The 14,413-nt window shown below is 43.1% G+C and overlaps 2 protein-coding genes across 3 annotated transcripts in view; one reads left to right on the top strand and one right to left on the bottom strand.

Annotated features, from left to right (window-relative positions):
• Window positions 1–2,609, top strand: part of ZNF106 (zinc finger protein 106) — a 37,160-nt gene extending 34,551 nt beyond the window's left edge. For both annotated transcript variants that reach the window (XM_014950294.1, XM_014950293.1), the window contains exons 20-22: window positions 20–91; window positions 712–858; window positions 1,943–2,609. In XM_014950294.1, coding sequence (XP_014805780.1) covers window positions 20–91; window positions 712–858; window positions 1,943–1,999 — 276 coding nt within the window. In that variant the 3' untranslated portion in view covers window positions 2,000–2,609. The remainder of the gene's footprint in view (window positions 1–19; window positions 92–711; window positions 859–1,942) is intronic.
• A 5,966-nt stretch (window positions 2,610–8,575) lies between these two features.
• On the bottom strand, window positions 8,576–14,027 carry LOC106892755 (calpain-3-like). Its single transcript, XM_014950176.1, has 6 exons — window positions 13,831–14,027; window positions 12,717–12,785; window positions 12,061–12,139; window positions 10,518–10,634; window positions 9,378–9,436; window positions 8,576–8,761 (listed from the first exon to the last, which is right to left on the bottom strand). The coding sequence occupies exons 1-6, from the start codon at window positions 13,999–14,001 to the stop codon at window positions 8,735–8,737; spliced, it is 522 nt and encodes a 173-aa protein (XP_014805662.1). The 5' UTR covers window positions 14,002–14,027; the 3' UTR covers window positions 8,576–8,734.
• Window positions 14,028–14,413: the final 386 nt, after the last annotated feature.

The raw sequence follows: 14,413 nt of genomic DNA, 5'->3' as shown, positions 1-14,413 counted from the left end.
ATAAATGTTTCTTTTCCAGATCTACACTGGGTGCTATGATGGCAGTGTCAGAGCTGTGAGGCTTAATCTGATGCAGAATTATCGTTGCTGGGTAATGAGCAAACTGGTTTTAGCCTTCCTTTGTTACAGTTTTTAGACTCATTTTCTGGGGGCAGTCCCTTCTCAGGCTTGGATAGCTTGATCTTTAACATTTTTTATAATTCAATAATATTTTTTCAATGTGTATGTAAATTTTAAATGTAAATATATATCACTAGTTCCCTTTTTCACATTCTTTAGTATATATGCATGTTTTGGGGCAAGTCAGTGGTAACATCTTAAAATTGCCAGGAAAAAAAGATAATTTTAGAAAGTAACATTTAACTGTTTAAAACCAAAGGCTTCAGCTGAGTGATGTACAAAAGCGGATTTACTCTACTAAATAAGTTTATTTAAATTCCTACTGACTCTCTCAGGTAAGCTTAAATCTTATAAAGGTTCAGATCCTCTCTTCTTCCTGCCATTCTTGCTGATGGTCTGGGCTTGGTTAGAGGCAGGAAAAAGCTCTGTAAACTGAATAGAGACCACTGAGAACAGAAATAGGACAAAAAGATTAAAAAGCTACAGAAGGCAGTGTGCATGTGGGCAGTGTTGGTAGAATATTGTGAAGTTGCACAAATAAAGGCATTAGTTCTTTTTCCCTGGCTTATTCTGGCTTGTTTTTTCTCCCAGTGGCATGGGTGCTCACTCATCTTTGGAGTTGTGGACCATCTGAAACAACACTTGCTAACTGACCACACCAACCCAAATTTTCAGACCCTGAAATGTCGTTGGAAGAACTGTGATGCTTTCTTTACTTCCAGAAAAGGTTCCAAGCAGGTATGTGGTTGAACTACCGTGGTTGTATTTGGTTGGATAAGGTACATACTGTAACCCCAATTGTGGGACTTGATCCCATTTCTCTTAAAAATGGTTAAATTCTTCTAGTCTTAACGGGCTTAACTGCCTACAGCCACGGGCATACAGGGCTACCAGGGTTCAGCCTGCGCCAGATAAAGAGTGCAGCCAAGTGTGATAACTTGAGATATGGTCCATCCAAAACATTACATGGAAATGGGAAAATTCTTGAAATATTAGAAGAACAAATATCAGTCTTGAAACAGATTTTTATCCTCTTAATTTTTGTCCATCACTTACCCCCCTTCATTGTTGTGGATGCTGATGCTCTTTATTTTTCACTCATGATTGGTTTTGCTAACAATCTTTAAATAAGTATAATGCATAGATTTCTGAATAAATGTTAGCGCAGATGGGGAAAAAAATGAAGAAAGCAGAGGAGTTAGATACCAGTTGGATTAAGTGGTGTGGAAAGGGTTGGGGGTGGAAGGAGGGCTGTCACCTGTAGACTGATTGGTCAAATCCACAATTTACTCCTTGGCCACATAAACTACCTTCCTTTTTAATGCTTTTCAAAATATGTGATGGAAGGAGGGTTCTTTGAGAACTAAGAAACAGCAGTAGGATCCTTAATTCTTCTTACGCACTAGCTTGGGATATGATGTGTTTATTTGATACACCCTTCCAGTCAGAAAAGAAGCTGGTTTTTATTTGCCTTAAACCATCTCTGAAGGTGTTCAAAAGAGGTGTTCAAAAGACAGGTTGACTTTTGATTGTTGACTACTGATTTTTTATTGCTTCTTTCTTATTTATTTTCTTGTCAGAGTTAGGTTGATGGTTGGACTAGATGATTTTTAAGGTCCCTTCCAACCTGGATGATTCTATGTGGTATGTGAGACATTTTAACTATGTGATTTAATAGTTTGGCATTGATTATTTTTTAATTTTTTTTTAAATTTTTTAGAAGCTTTAAGCCAAAAAATGTTTATTATCCAGAATGTAGCTTTCACTGAGAGACCAAGTTTTTGCTGCTGCTGATCACCTGACTTCTCTGGTCCTTTTCTAGGACGCTGTAGGACACATTGAGAGACATGCTGAGGATGACAGCAGGATTGACTCATGAAGCTTTTCACCTCCCACATTGGGAAGTAATTTTATATGTCAGAATTATTCCAAATAACATCAGTTTCTTACTCCAGTCTTTCCACTTTCTTTTCCCACTTGGAATGCACAAATGGAGTGGGGCTGAGCTGCCTTGCTACAGGGAACGCAGGTTGCGCTGCACCCTGTGGAAATAAGGCTGGTCAATTAAGACTTGGCCCAAATTGAAGATTCTTGCAAGTTTTTAATTCATTGACAGAGAAGAATACAGATAAGAATATTCCCTCCTCTTGTCTGCCTTGGTTTTTTGTTGTGGGGTTTTTTTTTGTTTGTTTTTTGTCTTTTTTAAGAGCCATAGTCTGAGTGTCTTGGGAAGTCAAGAGGGGTGTTAAGAACTTAACTTACAAGAGGTGCTGGTGTTTGCAAACAGCATGAAACGTGTTAAGTGTCTAAGACATGTCTGTTTTTATGTTGTCCAATTTTTTTAGCCAATTTTAATAAAATTCTGCAAACCAGAATACCACAAATTCTAACGGTGTAACCTGAATACCCCATGTACATTTTGACTTTCTTCATAAAAAGAAAAAGGTATTTTATGGAGAACTGGAATAAATTAATTTTTTTAATGTTAATTGTAACTTATTTTTTATTCCTTGTGTAAAAGTTGCTGTAACTGGCACAATATATCCAGTGATATTCTGCCCTAAATACTGTACCTCCTGAGGTGTTTTGTTCATTTAGAGGAGAGCAGTTGTTTCTTGAGAGGTACCTGAGGAGCAGCAAAACAACCGGGACGGTGGCTCCGCTCACGAGCTGTGTCATCTTAGTCTTTTTAAATATAGGTCCTCATGTTCAGGAAAGAAATAAGTGGTGTCAGCTTTTGTTTTAATTAAATACCAGCACAACCACTGCTATCTTGATACAACACCATAGTTGGATTCCTGTTTTTAATTGGAATCTGAGTGACTGAGCTTTGCGGTCCCGTATCTTCATGGCACAGCAAACCCCATTTGTTTCTGTTGTGAGCTGGGTTCGTTGGCCTGGGCTGGAGCAGGTTCACAAAGACTCAATGGGAGAGAATGGAGCAGGATTTGAAAGTCTGAGGTTCCCAAGCAGAAGCTGAGGATACAAAATGCATATTGCATGTGAGAGTCTTGTTTCCTACTAATGCACAGAAGGTGCCACAGCGAAGCCAGTGCAGGGGGAAGGACTCCTCCTACTTGTTGGGGTTCCTCTGCAGGTGTCCCTTGGGCTGGAAAACTTCACCCATTAATTTCAGTGAAACCTACCTCTTGCATTTGTGATCCTTTCACCCCTAACAACGCTCATTTAGCAAAGAGCTCTCTTAACAAAGACTAATCAATGAGGAGCTTTGTGTTCCCTTTTGCTTAACTTGCTGCTCAGGATAAAAAAAGCAGAGGTTTCCTTAAACTCTAACAGGAGGTGAAGGCAGCCCAGGGTCTAAACTGACACAAGAAATTGAATGTACTATTGTTACTGGGCATCTCTTTCACTGCTACCCTGAGGCTTGGTGTGCCAACCATCGACCAAATCAGTTCTGTAGCCTCATTCTTTGATTAGAAAGAAGCCTTTTTAGGGCAGGAAAATGACTGAGGAAAACCCATGGATGTTCCACTGCCATCAACTCAAGGAACTTCAGGGCCTTCTCTGAAGCACACTATTTTTTTTATTGTCTTAGCAGACAAGTATAATTTATCTGTAATTGCTTGACATTGATGATTTTTTATTTTTTTTTTGGTGATAGACAGGACTAAAATAGGAGTGAGGTGCCGTAGGATCCTACTTCCAACTCACAGGAACCTCTGAGGTTCCAGTGCTTTTGTGGTGATTTGTTTGGGTGTTTTTTTTATTAAGCTGTTTGTGGACAGGAAAAAAAAAAACCCAGTACCCCAGTGTGGCTCAGACCACAGGCTGTTTTGAGGGTGGTTTTGTTTGGGTTTGGTTTTTCTTTTCCCTTTCTTTCTGTGGTCTGTGGCTGAAGCATTTCAAGAGAGAATCCAGTTGAGGGGGATCTCTGAACAGTGTGACTGTTCTGTGTGTGGGCTGTATTGCTCTGGAGCCCCTGAGAGTGTGTGTCTGTGGGGTTCATGACCTAAAAGCAGAAAACTGGGTAGTACTTAAACCATTTCCAGTATTATCCATGTTCTAGAGTTTTTCTGAGTTTTGTTTGGGTTTTTTTTGGACCCACAAGGAGGGAGTGTGTAGCAGCGTGGCATAAACAATGTGAATATCTGGAGCTGTCCTTCCTGGACCGTGCTCAAAGTGTAGGTGTGGAGATGTGCGTCCTGAGGATGAGCACGTGGAGTGATTGTAGAATTCTGAAAAACTGGTGTGTAAGAGTAGATTTTGTTACTTTTTCCTTGGGATTCTTCATGTTCTCACAGCTGTTTTGGGGAAGGTGTAAAGATCTTTCTCAGTAGGTGTTGCAACAAACACAGTTATTAGACTGTATTTGCATTCCTGTTTGCTTGTTGGCTTTATCTTTTCTAGTTGGTGGAAGCAGACTTCCTTTTCCTGTAGTCCATGATATTTCTTTATCTGTCCTTGGAAACAGTCCTCCTGAAAAGCCTGGACTTCTAAAATCCAGCTTTACCTTTAGCAGGAGTGTCCTTTTGGTACTTTGTAGATGATTTCAGATATATTGTAGGAATCTTAAAATGGATAAGAGGCAGGAAAATAGCAGAGCTGCACGAGTGTTTATAAAAATTTTGCTTTGTAAATTAAAAAAAAAAATATATAGAAAATGCTCAGGGGTTCAGAGGAAAATACATTGCTGCGTTGTCCTGAGGATATCTTAAAGGGATTTGCTGTGAGGTTGTTGTGCAGCTGTGGAAATCTCCAGGCTTCTCTGGAGTCCTGTGGGGAGGTTTCCCCCTCGTTCAGCAGGAATTTGGTGCAGGTTTTGCTTTTTGCCCTTGGCTTCGTGCGGGGGCAGCGGCAGGAGAGCGATGGCCAACGATGGGCCTGGCTCGGGAGCCGTGGACGGGATCCTCCCAGCTCTTGCAGCTTTCAGGGTTTGACTCCTGATAGACCTCTGCTCCAAGAGGGTAGGAACTTACCTCCAGTCAAAGGGTGTAGGAACCTTGGAAGGCAGACACTTTGTGAAATGGAATGGACTAATATTTGTACGAGAAGCAGAACCGCACATCAAAGGGTGTAGGAACCTTGGAAGGCAGACAATTTGTGAAATGGAATGGACTAATATTTGCACAAGAAGCAGAACCGCACACGCCAGAAGCCTGTTCCAGGTCTATTTTTGTTTTCAGCTTGTTTTCTATGGAAGTAAAAACTTGTGGGTGGAAGAGTGTGTAGGGCGAGGGTTTGTTTTGAGAGGAGCTGTGTTGATTTTATTAGTCCAGCACTAAACCAGGAGCCGTGGTTCTGCCGTGGGGCTGACTGCATGAGGCAGGTCCTTCAGGGGGGCAGCCACTGCTTTTCCTCTTGGTCTGAGGTTGCCCCTGTTGAGCTGTGAGCCCCCCCAGCTCCCAGGCCGTGTGTGCCCTCCTGATAGAGGGGATGGGGTGGGCACCACTGAAACCAGTCACATCCTTCTCTTCACAAGGGTGAGAACTTGCTGCCCCACAGGCACATACCAAGCCCTGCCCCAGGCCCCCAGAGAGGGTGTGAGTAGCATGAAATGATCAATTTGAGTTGACATAATGCTGCAAAGCTTAACCTTCCCCCACCCCGGTAGCCTCACACCTACTGCTCTGTTCATTGCTCCTTTTTCCTTCAAATCAGGAGGAAAAAGAGCAGGTAACTGGCAGTGAAAAATATGCCATGGCCCTGACGCTGCGCTTCTGTGTGTGGAAGGAGCCGGAGGGCAAAGGGCTGCATCCATTGGTGTGAAGGTGCATGAAATATCCCAGCTTCTGCTTGTCTCCTGCCACCTGCCTCTAGGTCTCCCCACTTTAAATGCACGAGCGGCGCAGGAGCCGGCAGCTGCAGCACAGCGGGAGGACAAATAAACAACCCTACAAATGATGCCAGGTCAAGGGGAACGAGAGCTGAAAAATCCCCATAAACTGTAGGTTCCCAGAAACCAAAAGCTGTGGTGTTGAGAAAATATTTATCCTTCTTGTTGAATTAAAACATGGGTGAATTTGGGTTCTGAGGCTTGTTACAGTTCTATCATTCAAACAGTCCAAGTTGTCTGGAGTTGCATAAGATGTGAGGAAGGGTAAGGAAACAGTTTCAGGTCCTGTTTATAAAATATTTAATAGTGAAAGTAAAGAGCCACCTGTGTAGGTGTGTGTTCTGTTACACGCGCCTGCCAGCTGCTCTGATTTCCTTTTGCTGTAAGTGTTAAACAGCCCTTTTGAAGAATGGAAATGGAATAAAACAACATGATTGAATATTTAATAATTTAAGCTGTGTAGAACGTGTGCACAGATTGACCTTGGGTTTCTTCTTTCACTTTGGTACAAAGCTGTGAGCGTAATAACAAAACTTTACACAGCAAAAAAAGAAGGAAAAAAAAAAAAAACCAAAAGAAAAATAAAAGTTCTTTATATTGTTATGGTTTGTCAGTCTGGTTCTTTTTTGTTTTGAACAGAATGATTCCTTCACAGGATTTGGTAGAACTTGACTTTGTTCTGGATTTTTGTCCTTTAAGAGGATGGGCCACTTGGAAGCTCCAGCAGGGGCAGGAACGCTGCAGGTCTTTCCTCCCCACGGGGGGGGGGAATCTCAGCTGAAAATGGAAACTGTCCACCTGGCTGGTGCCACCACGGTGACCCACTGACCCACCTGCTCCACGGCCCCCTGCAAAGGGAAGCTCTCTAGAGCTTTGGTAGTTCACTCACCAGGACTTTAAGGACCAGTTTTGAGTTGCCAATCAAAAATCCTGATTTTGGTCTCTTGACTGATAGATTTTGTTTTTCTCTGAACACCCTCCCCATTTTTTTGATGGAAAATAATAGCTGAGTGGAGAGAACACATGGCTGGAGCCCAGGGCTCTTCTTGTTCCAGTCATCCTAAAACCTTGATTTGGGTTGAGAACACATGGCTGGAGCCCAGGGCTCTTCCTGTTCCAGTCATCCTAAAACTTTGATTTGGGTTAAAACAAAAGTTGAATTTAAAGGAGAATAACTCTTCTTTAGATAAACTATAGAATTTTCTTACTCCTAAGTTTTCTGTTTCTTAGTGGCCTTTTAAAAGTTGAATTTAAAGGAGAATAACTCTTCTACAGGTAAACTATAGAATTTTCTTACTCCTAAGTTTTCTGTTTCTTAGTGGCCTTTCAGTTAAACGTGCTTCTTACCAGAATACCTCTCAGTGGATGCTGTGGTTTGTTATTACAGTTTTGCTTCACAGCAGTGGATTGTTTTGTTACTTTTCACTGGTAGAGAACCAAGTAGAAGGTTCTTCTGGCCAAGTCTGGTCTCTTCACACCCTGTCTTCCACATTTTGTTTTTCCTTTTGTTTTTATATTGATCAACACTTCACCTGTTCTGAAACGCTGTCGTCCTTAAAGCTGGTAACGATGGAGCTCTCAAACTCAAGGGCTTCATATTTTTAAAGCATTCAAGGAGCAAAGGGGTAAGTGTTTGAGATATTAAGCTGATTCCATGCTTGCCATAAACCTCCAGAAGCGGCTGGATATTCAGGAGAACGATGGAAACATTCTCAATGTTTCATCCTCCTGTTTTTTTCATAAAAATAAAAACCACCCCTAAACTTTAGGCCAAAATCCAGTTGATTTTATTTTTGTTCAATTAAACTAATTGAACGTACACGTTCTAATAATCTTCCCAAAGCTGTCATGCTGACATAGAGTCTGATTCTGCTACAAGTCACTTCTTACAATAAAGAAATACACAATCCTGGCAGGAAACAGGACCCGGGGTGGGGTGAAGTGTGTGTGTGAATATATATTTGTGTATGTGTGTACAGAGGTTTTCTGTCCCGAGTGGCAAACACCTTTCTTGATATTACAGAGAATGCAGCGACTCTAAAACACATGTAAAATGTCCAGTGTGTAACTAAGATACTCTGGGGGTACTCAAAATGAGGCCAAATTGCTCAGTTTGATGCTTTTGGTGCTGGGGGCTGTGGTGCCCTATGGCCACATCTACAGCAGCAGAGGGGATGGGGACATGTCGTATCAATGTCACCCAGCATGGTCTCGCGTCAAATATTCAATCAACATGATGAAGAGGCTGAAATGGATGGTATCAAAAGCAGGACAAAGACTTAATGACTAATGACAAGGTGGTGGTAACCACCTCTGACTTTCACAGTTCAAATCCAGTCCCAGCTTGGCCTGACTTGAGGGAAGGCTTTTCCAGGCGTCAGCACAATAACCCGTGTACGCTCCGTGTCGTTGCCACACAGAAAAAGCTTAATTCAGTCATCAATAAATTAATCCTTGTTGCCTGAGAGAAAATGTCAGGGAGTTACAAAAGCAGTTACAGAAGGTGGGCACTGCTCTGTCTGCTGGAGTAGGGTTCTCTTTTTCCCAGGGATCCTTCCCAGGCGCTGTTTATCTCGGCGAGTGAAGCACCTAATTAGGAAATGCTCGTTTGCGCTGATGAATGAAGCAGAAGGTGGGCACTGCTCTGTCTGCCGGAGTAGGGTTCTCTTTTTCCCAGGGATCCTTCCCAGGCGCTGTTTATCTCGGCGAGTGAAGCACCTAATTAGGAAATGCTCGTTTGCGCTGGGGATGAATGAAGCTTGTGGCCCAAAACGGACGCCTTGAGCGTTGTCTCGCTGAAGGTGGGCTCTGGGGCCGGTGTCACGCGTACATCGTGAGCTGCAGCCACTGAAAGGAGTCAGAATTAGATGCTGAAGGACCTGTTGGCCTCCTCCAACAAACCCTACCCAGCCTGGAAGGCAGCTGCTCGCTGAGGCACAGGGGCAATGGGGAACAGTGTCCAAGGCCTCTTGCTCCTGTTCCTCCTTCCCTTGCAAGAAGTGAAGGGTTTTTTTGTGGTCTCCCAGCAGAAGACATGCTTTTAAGTTGAAACTTTCTAAGTCTTCTTAATCAGATTTATGAAAAGGTCAATAACTATGGTAGGCTCCATTATCAGCCGATGCCTTTAAACTAAAGTATGTTTGATTTAAATTGCCTCATAAAAAAAAACCCTCAGGGCTTTTTTTGAAGCGCTTTAAAGATGATCTGAGGAGTCTGCAGTTGTGCCTGTCAGCACCAACTGGAGTCTCTTGCAGAGCAGCTCTTGTTGGCAGATCATGGATACACGTGTTTTCTGTGTAAAATACTTAGCAAAATTTTTAGAAGGTTTTGTGGACTCTTAACACTTGGATGACAATTTAATAGGAACTCTTGTAGGCTCCCTTGAGAATGTGAACAATGAATAATACAAATGAAATCTAGTGTTGTGGCTTTGTGTTAGAAATACTGGCATAAAGCAATTTACCTCCAGGACGTTGAGCTTAATGATGCCATCTCCATCTTTATCAAAGGCGTGGAATGCTCCTAAAGCAAGGAAACAAAAGTGTATGGAGTGGATTAAACTACATAAATCAGCATAAATAAATAAATCAGCAAGGATTTCTGCCATGTTTTTCCTTATCTAGCTGGACCAATGGGCCGAGGCCAATGGGATGAGGTTCAACGAGGCCAAGTGCCGGGTCCTGCACTTGGGTCACAACAACCTCGTGCAGCGCCACAGGCTGGGGGCAGAGTGGCTGGAGCTGCCTGGCAGAAAAGGACCTGGGGTGTTGGTCGATGGCCAGCTCAACATGAGCCAGCAGTGTGCCCAGGTGGCCAAGAAGGCCAATGGCATCCTGGCCTGTATCAAAAATAGTGTGGCCAGCAAGAGTAGGGAAGTGATTGTCCCCCTGTACTCGGCACTGGTGAGGCCACACCTTGAGTTCTGTGTCCAGTTTTGGGCACCTCACTACAAGAAAGACATTGAGGAGCTGGCCCATGTCTAGAGAAGGGCAACAAAGCTGGTGAGGAGTTCAGAGCACACATCTTATGAGGAGAGGCTGAGGGAGCTGGGATTGTTCAGCCTGGAGAAAAGGAGGCTGAAGGGGAGACCTTATTGCTCTCTACAACTACCTGAAATAAGAGTGTGGAGAGGTGGGGTTTGGTCTCTTCTCCTAAAGTAATAAGCAATAGGACAAGAGGAAATGGTCTCAAATTGTGTCAGGGGAGGTTCAGATTGGATATTAGGAAAACTTTCTTTACAGAAAGGGTTATTAAGCATTGGAACAGGCTGTCTGGGGAAGTGGTGGAATCATCTTCTCTGGAGGTATTTAAAAGACGGGTAGACGTGGTGCTGAGGGACATGGTTTGGTGGTGGTTTTGGGATTCTACCAGTGTTAAGTCAATGGCTGGACTCGATTATCTTAAAGGTCCCTTCCAACCTAGATGGTTCTATGATTCTTTTCTATAATAGAAATGCAATGGCGTATTTTCTTTTGTGTTTGTCTAGGATGGCTGTCACATTACAGGTTCTCTAAGGACATTAATTATTAAAAGTACATGCAGGCAGCAGTGCTGGAGTCCAGCAGTGCGTGTCGGGGGCGAGGAGGGCCGGGGCAGCACTCACTGAACATGGCGTCCAGGCGCACGAAGCAGCAGATGAAGCTGTCGAAGTCGATGTTCATGTTCTTGTCGGCGTAGCGCATGGTGATGATGTCGTAGAGCTGGTTGTTCAACCGAAACCCTGCAAAGGACCAGAAAGGGGGCTCAGCTGGGCTGCAGGCCAAGGGGCAAGCACCAGTGCTGGTCAGGCCTCCAGGAGAGGTTTGGCCACAGGAGCTCCCCGGGCCCAGCCGTGGAAGCTGCGGCCTCTGGATGAAAGGAAGTGAAGATACAAGGAGCTTCCTTGTGTCCAGCTGCTTTCTTAAACCAGGAGTAACGTTTTGAAACTGTGATTTCGGAGGGCCAGTAGCACATGAGTTACCCCACGCCGTAAGCACGGAGAGGCCTGCACCAAAGATTTTGCAGCTCAGCTGAGCCTGATGGGAGCAAAGCCACAAAAACTGGGTGACAGAAATGTAGGAGGAAGCTGCTGCGAAAAAAAATAATTACAAAATGGTCAAAAAATAGATGAGGTAATTCCTCAGTATGGCATTGCCAAACCACAGCACTGACCTGCTGCAGCTCCACAAAGGGACGGCTGCGATTTGGGTGCTGGTGGTTCTTGGCTAAATGCAAGGTCAGGGACAGGCTATGGGCTGTAAGACTGAGATGTTTTTATTGCAAAATGTGTTCTTAGTTCTCAAGTCAGAGCAGGGGAGGTAATTAAATGATTTTATATTTATTTTTTTTTTACATTGAAAACTTTCTTGGTGAGAACAAAAACCCAGAAAATAAGAATGATCCATATTTCTACTTCAGCAGGAGTCCAAACCCAGGTGTAAGTTTGTCCTTAACGAAGGATCAAATCAGCTTTTCTGATTAAAGAAGCCATTTGCTCCCTGAGAGAAGCAGCAGCTGGGGAAGCCCCCTGTTGGGGAAGCCTGCTCTCCAGGGAGAGGAGCACACCAAAGGGCTTGAGACAAGAAGCAAGAAAAGTCAAAAGCCTCTCTTTGCAGAATGAGTTTCATTAACTGCAACTTTTGCAAAAATACTTTCTTCTTGGTGTGCAGGTAGGAGACTGAGCCTACAGTGGCTTTAGTGACGCTAAGAAACACACACAGGACTCAAGAAATGACCATCCAGTTGCCTCTGATTCAAACTGGGACATTAACCTGCTCTGCCTGGGTTTTTGTGCCTGTACACTTGGATTGAAGGTTTTCCACTGTTCATTGATTGTTCCTTACACAAACATAAAGAATCCACAGCTTAAATGAAATCAAATGTCTGCAGCACTCCCTGAAGAGCAGGACCCCAAGTGCAAGATCCTTAAGGCAGCAGAGCCTCATTCACTGGAAAATTTAAAGAGCTGAAGAGAACTATTTGGTTGGTAAGACATACAAGACTTGCCATTTAGATATTTGAGAAGCTCTGTTGGGGGGAAAAAAAGGATTTTTGAATTTCTATGGGGTCTCTTTAAAAGGCTGCACTGCATTCCTGATTTCACCTGCGACAGATCAACCAAAATAAGGTTCCTTTGGCTGTTGGGCACTGACCACCGGGGGAAGTACCTGCGTCATTGACCGCATTGCGCATCTCGTAGCTGTTAATGGTTCCTGAGTGATCTGTGTCGTAACGCTTGAAAATTTTCTGGAAAAACAAACAAACAAAAAATAAATACACATGAAAAAGAAAAGCTGGTCCTTCTGTTGAATGTACCCAGCGAGTGGGTGTGGGGTGTGAGGCTCAGGCCCTTGGAGGCTTTGCCGTCTGCCTGGCATTGCTGCTGCCGGGCTGGTACCACAGAGCTCCGCTCAGTCACAAAGTAAAATAATTTAGATCCATGCTGTAAGAAGCAAAAAGCTCCCCCCTAGAGACTCTCCTTGTTTAATTTGAGTTTATGCTGTTAATGGTCTCTCTTGATTGTCCTAATTAAGCTATCTGTGAGCCCTTAATTTAGTTACCACCACCACCTTCCTCCAATTTGTGTGCCTCCCTGCTAGTCTCATGGGGGAAGTCTTCACACAAGTGCTGGAGCTTCAGAGATTCAGGCTATTTGCTCAGGTTGTGAGTAGGAGAGGAAAGACATTCCTTTTCTTTTTAGAAGCTAATTTTCAGTATTTTAGGTTTTCTTTTTGTTATACTGTATGTAGAGAGGTATGGCTTTACTACATCAGCTTTTGTGCTCCAGAAGCTGTGAATACCAGGCTGTGAATACCAGCAATACCTGCCAGCTTTTAATCTTGTCCCAGAGGTGTCGAAATTCATCGAAGTTTATCTTCCCCGAGCCGTCTGTCTGGGATGCAAACATTCAGGTAAAAATACCACAATATTTTTAAGATAAAATTAATTAAGTTTTCAGCTACTGGTGAAGGGATGAATGCGAAACTGAGTTCAGGATCTCCTTGGTGTTACGAGCTGGCTGAGCTACTGAGTGAAATATTTGTGACCATTTTGGTTATTGTTCATAGTATTTTGTTTCAGGAGTGTGAAGAACTATTTGTACTTTGTGTAGAAGCAAACATCTGGTACAGGAGAGAGGTTTGCTCCTGCTGCTATTATAAAGTATGTGAACAGGATGTTTTAGTGGGCTCTTTCCAAATACCTCCAAATGTGGAATGTCCTCAACGTTTTTAACTGAATTTATTCCTAGAATGAAGCTCTTTCTGTCTTGCTTAAAATGAACTGAGAACTAAGCAAAATGGTGACTAAAGCCACTTAAAAAAATGTGTTTAGGCTCCAACTATTATGGCTCTGGGTTGTCGTTACAGTTTTGTTCTGGTTATGTTTGAGTGCACTTTTGTTGTCTCAAAATCATGGATTATGTCAAGTAGGGAAACTGAGGGATGTTGTACCAGAGGTACCCCCTATGGCATCTCGTCGTGTGTTTCCTTGTACTTGCTGTAAGACAATTTCTGTATGTGTTGCATGCTAAGCACACAGTGGAATGTATAATACATATAAACTTAGAAATAAGAGAGAAATATGGTGAAGTTCCTTGGCAAGAACTGTAGTTATGTTGAGTTGGTTTAAAATAAAAATCCTGCTTTAGTACCTGAGCTGGCTGGTTGCTGATACCTAAGGAAGGATATGGATAAGGATAAGGACTGACTCATCCTGTAGTTCTCTGTTTTGAGATATTTTCATCTGCCACCTACGCTAATGTTGAGATGACTGGAGTTGAGCTGTGCCAAACCAGGACTGCTGTTTTATCTGACTAAGGTCTATAATGTCCTGTTCTCCTGCCCTGTGTGGGAGCTCTGTGTGTGTCTGGTGGTGGGAAATACAACCCAAGTGGACTAGTGGGGTATCAAGCACCCCCTTTCCCCAGAAAAGGATACATCCATTAAAGCAATCATGCTGCGGCAGGATTCCAGTTCAAATCCTTCTGTCTTTAGGTCCTTATCTGAAATAAATGATTCCAGGTGAAAACAGGTCGTGCAAGGCAGCAAGTTCTTCTTCCTCTTAGGTGTAATTCTACTCAAAGGAGAAGCCAAACCTACTTCCTTCATCCAGTAAGAAAAGAATAGTAGAGAAATCTGAACAGACTCTAACATTATTGCTTGTGAGTTAGAGATGACTTTTGTTGACCTGTAATATACAATGAAAAACCTCTGGAAACTTCTAAACCAACTTCCAGGTAACTAAGCAAGCCCAGGGCCTGTAAGCTAAAGTTTGCTAAACAGGGAGAAAAAACAGCCTCTCCGTTAGAACTTTTTCTTTTAAAGGGCATTTGCAGACAGCTTGAAATGCTGTATGATCCCCTGTGGTGCTGCCAATGAACTTTTGCTCATTTCTGCACTATCACGACTTGACCACTCCTACAGAACATCTCTATGAACAGTTCAGCTCCCTAAAGTCTTGGCTTCAAAGTCTCTGGAAGTGTAACTAGGAATTTTGTGAGGCTGAAACCTTAAAAATCTT

This window comes from Calidris pugnax, unplaced genomic scaffold, assembly GCF_001431845.1.
Source record: "Calidris pugnax isolate Ruff unplaced genomic scaffold, ASM143184v1 scaffold68, whole genome shotgun sequence".
In the NCBI taxonomy this organism is placed as follows: Eukaryota; Metazoa; Chordata; class Aves; order Charadriiformes; family Scolopacidae; genus Calidris; species Calidris pugnax.
This window is presented reverse-complemented; position numbering and strand designations above follow the sequence as displayed.

Bases quoted from the DNA above. Each gene is read 5' to 3' on its own strand.
- LOC106892755 (XM_014950176.1), bottom strand. From the start codon at position 14,001: ATGAAGGAAGTAGGTTTGGCTTCTCCTTTGAGTAGAATTACACCTAAG. The intron at 10,635-12,060 runs GTACTTCCCCCG...GGTCCTTTGCAG, and splicing joins CAATGCGGTCAATGACGCAG to GGTTTCGGTTGAACAACCAG. The intron at 8,762-9,377 runs GTAAATTGCTTT...GACTCCTTTCAG, and splicing joins TTAAGCTCAACGTCCTGGAG to TGGCTGCAGCTCACGATGTA.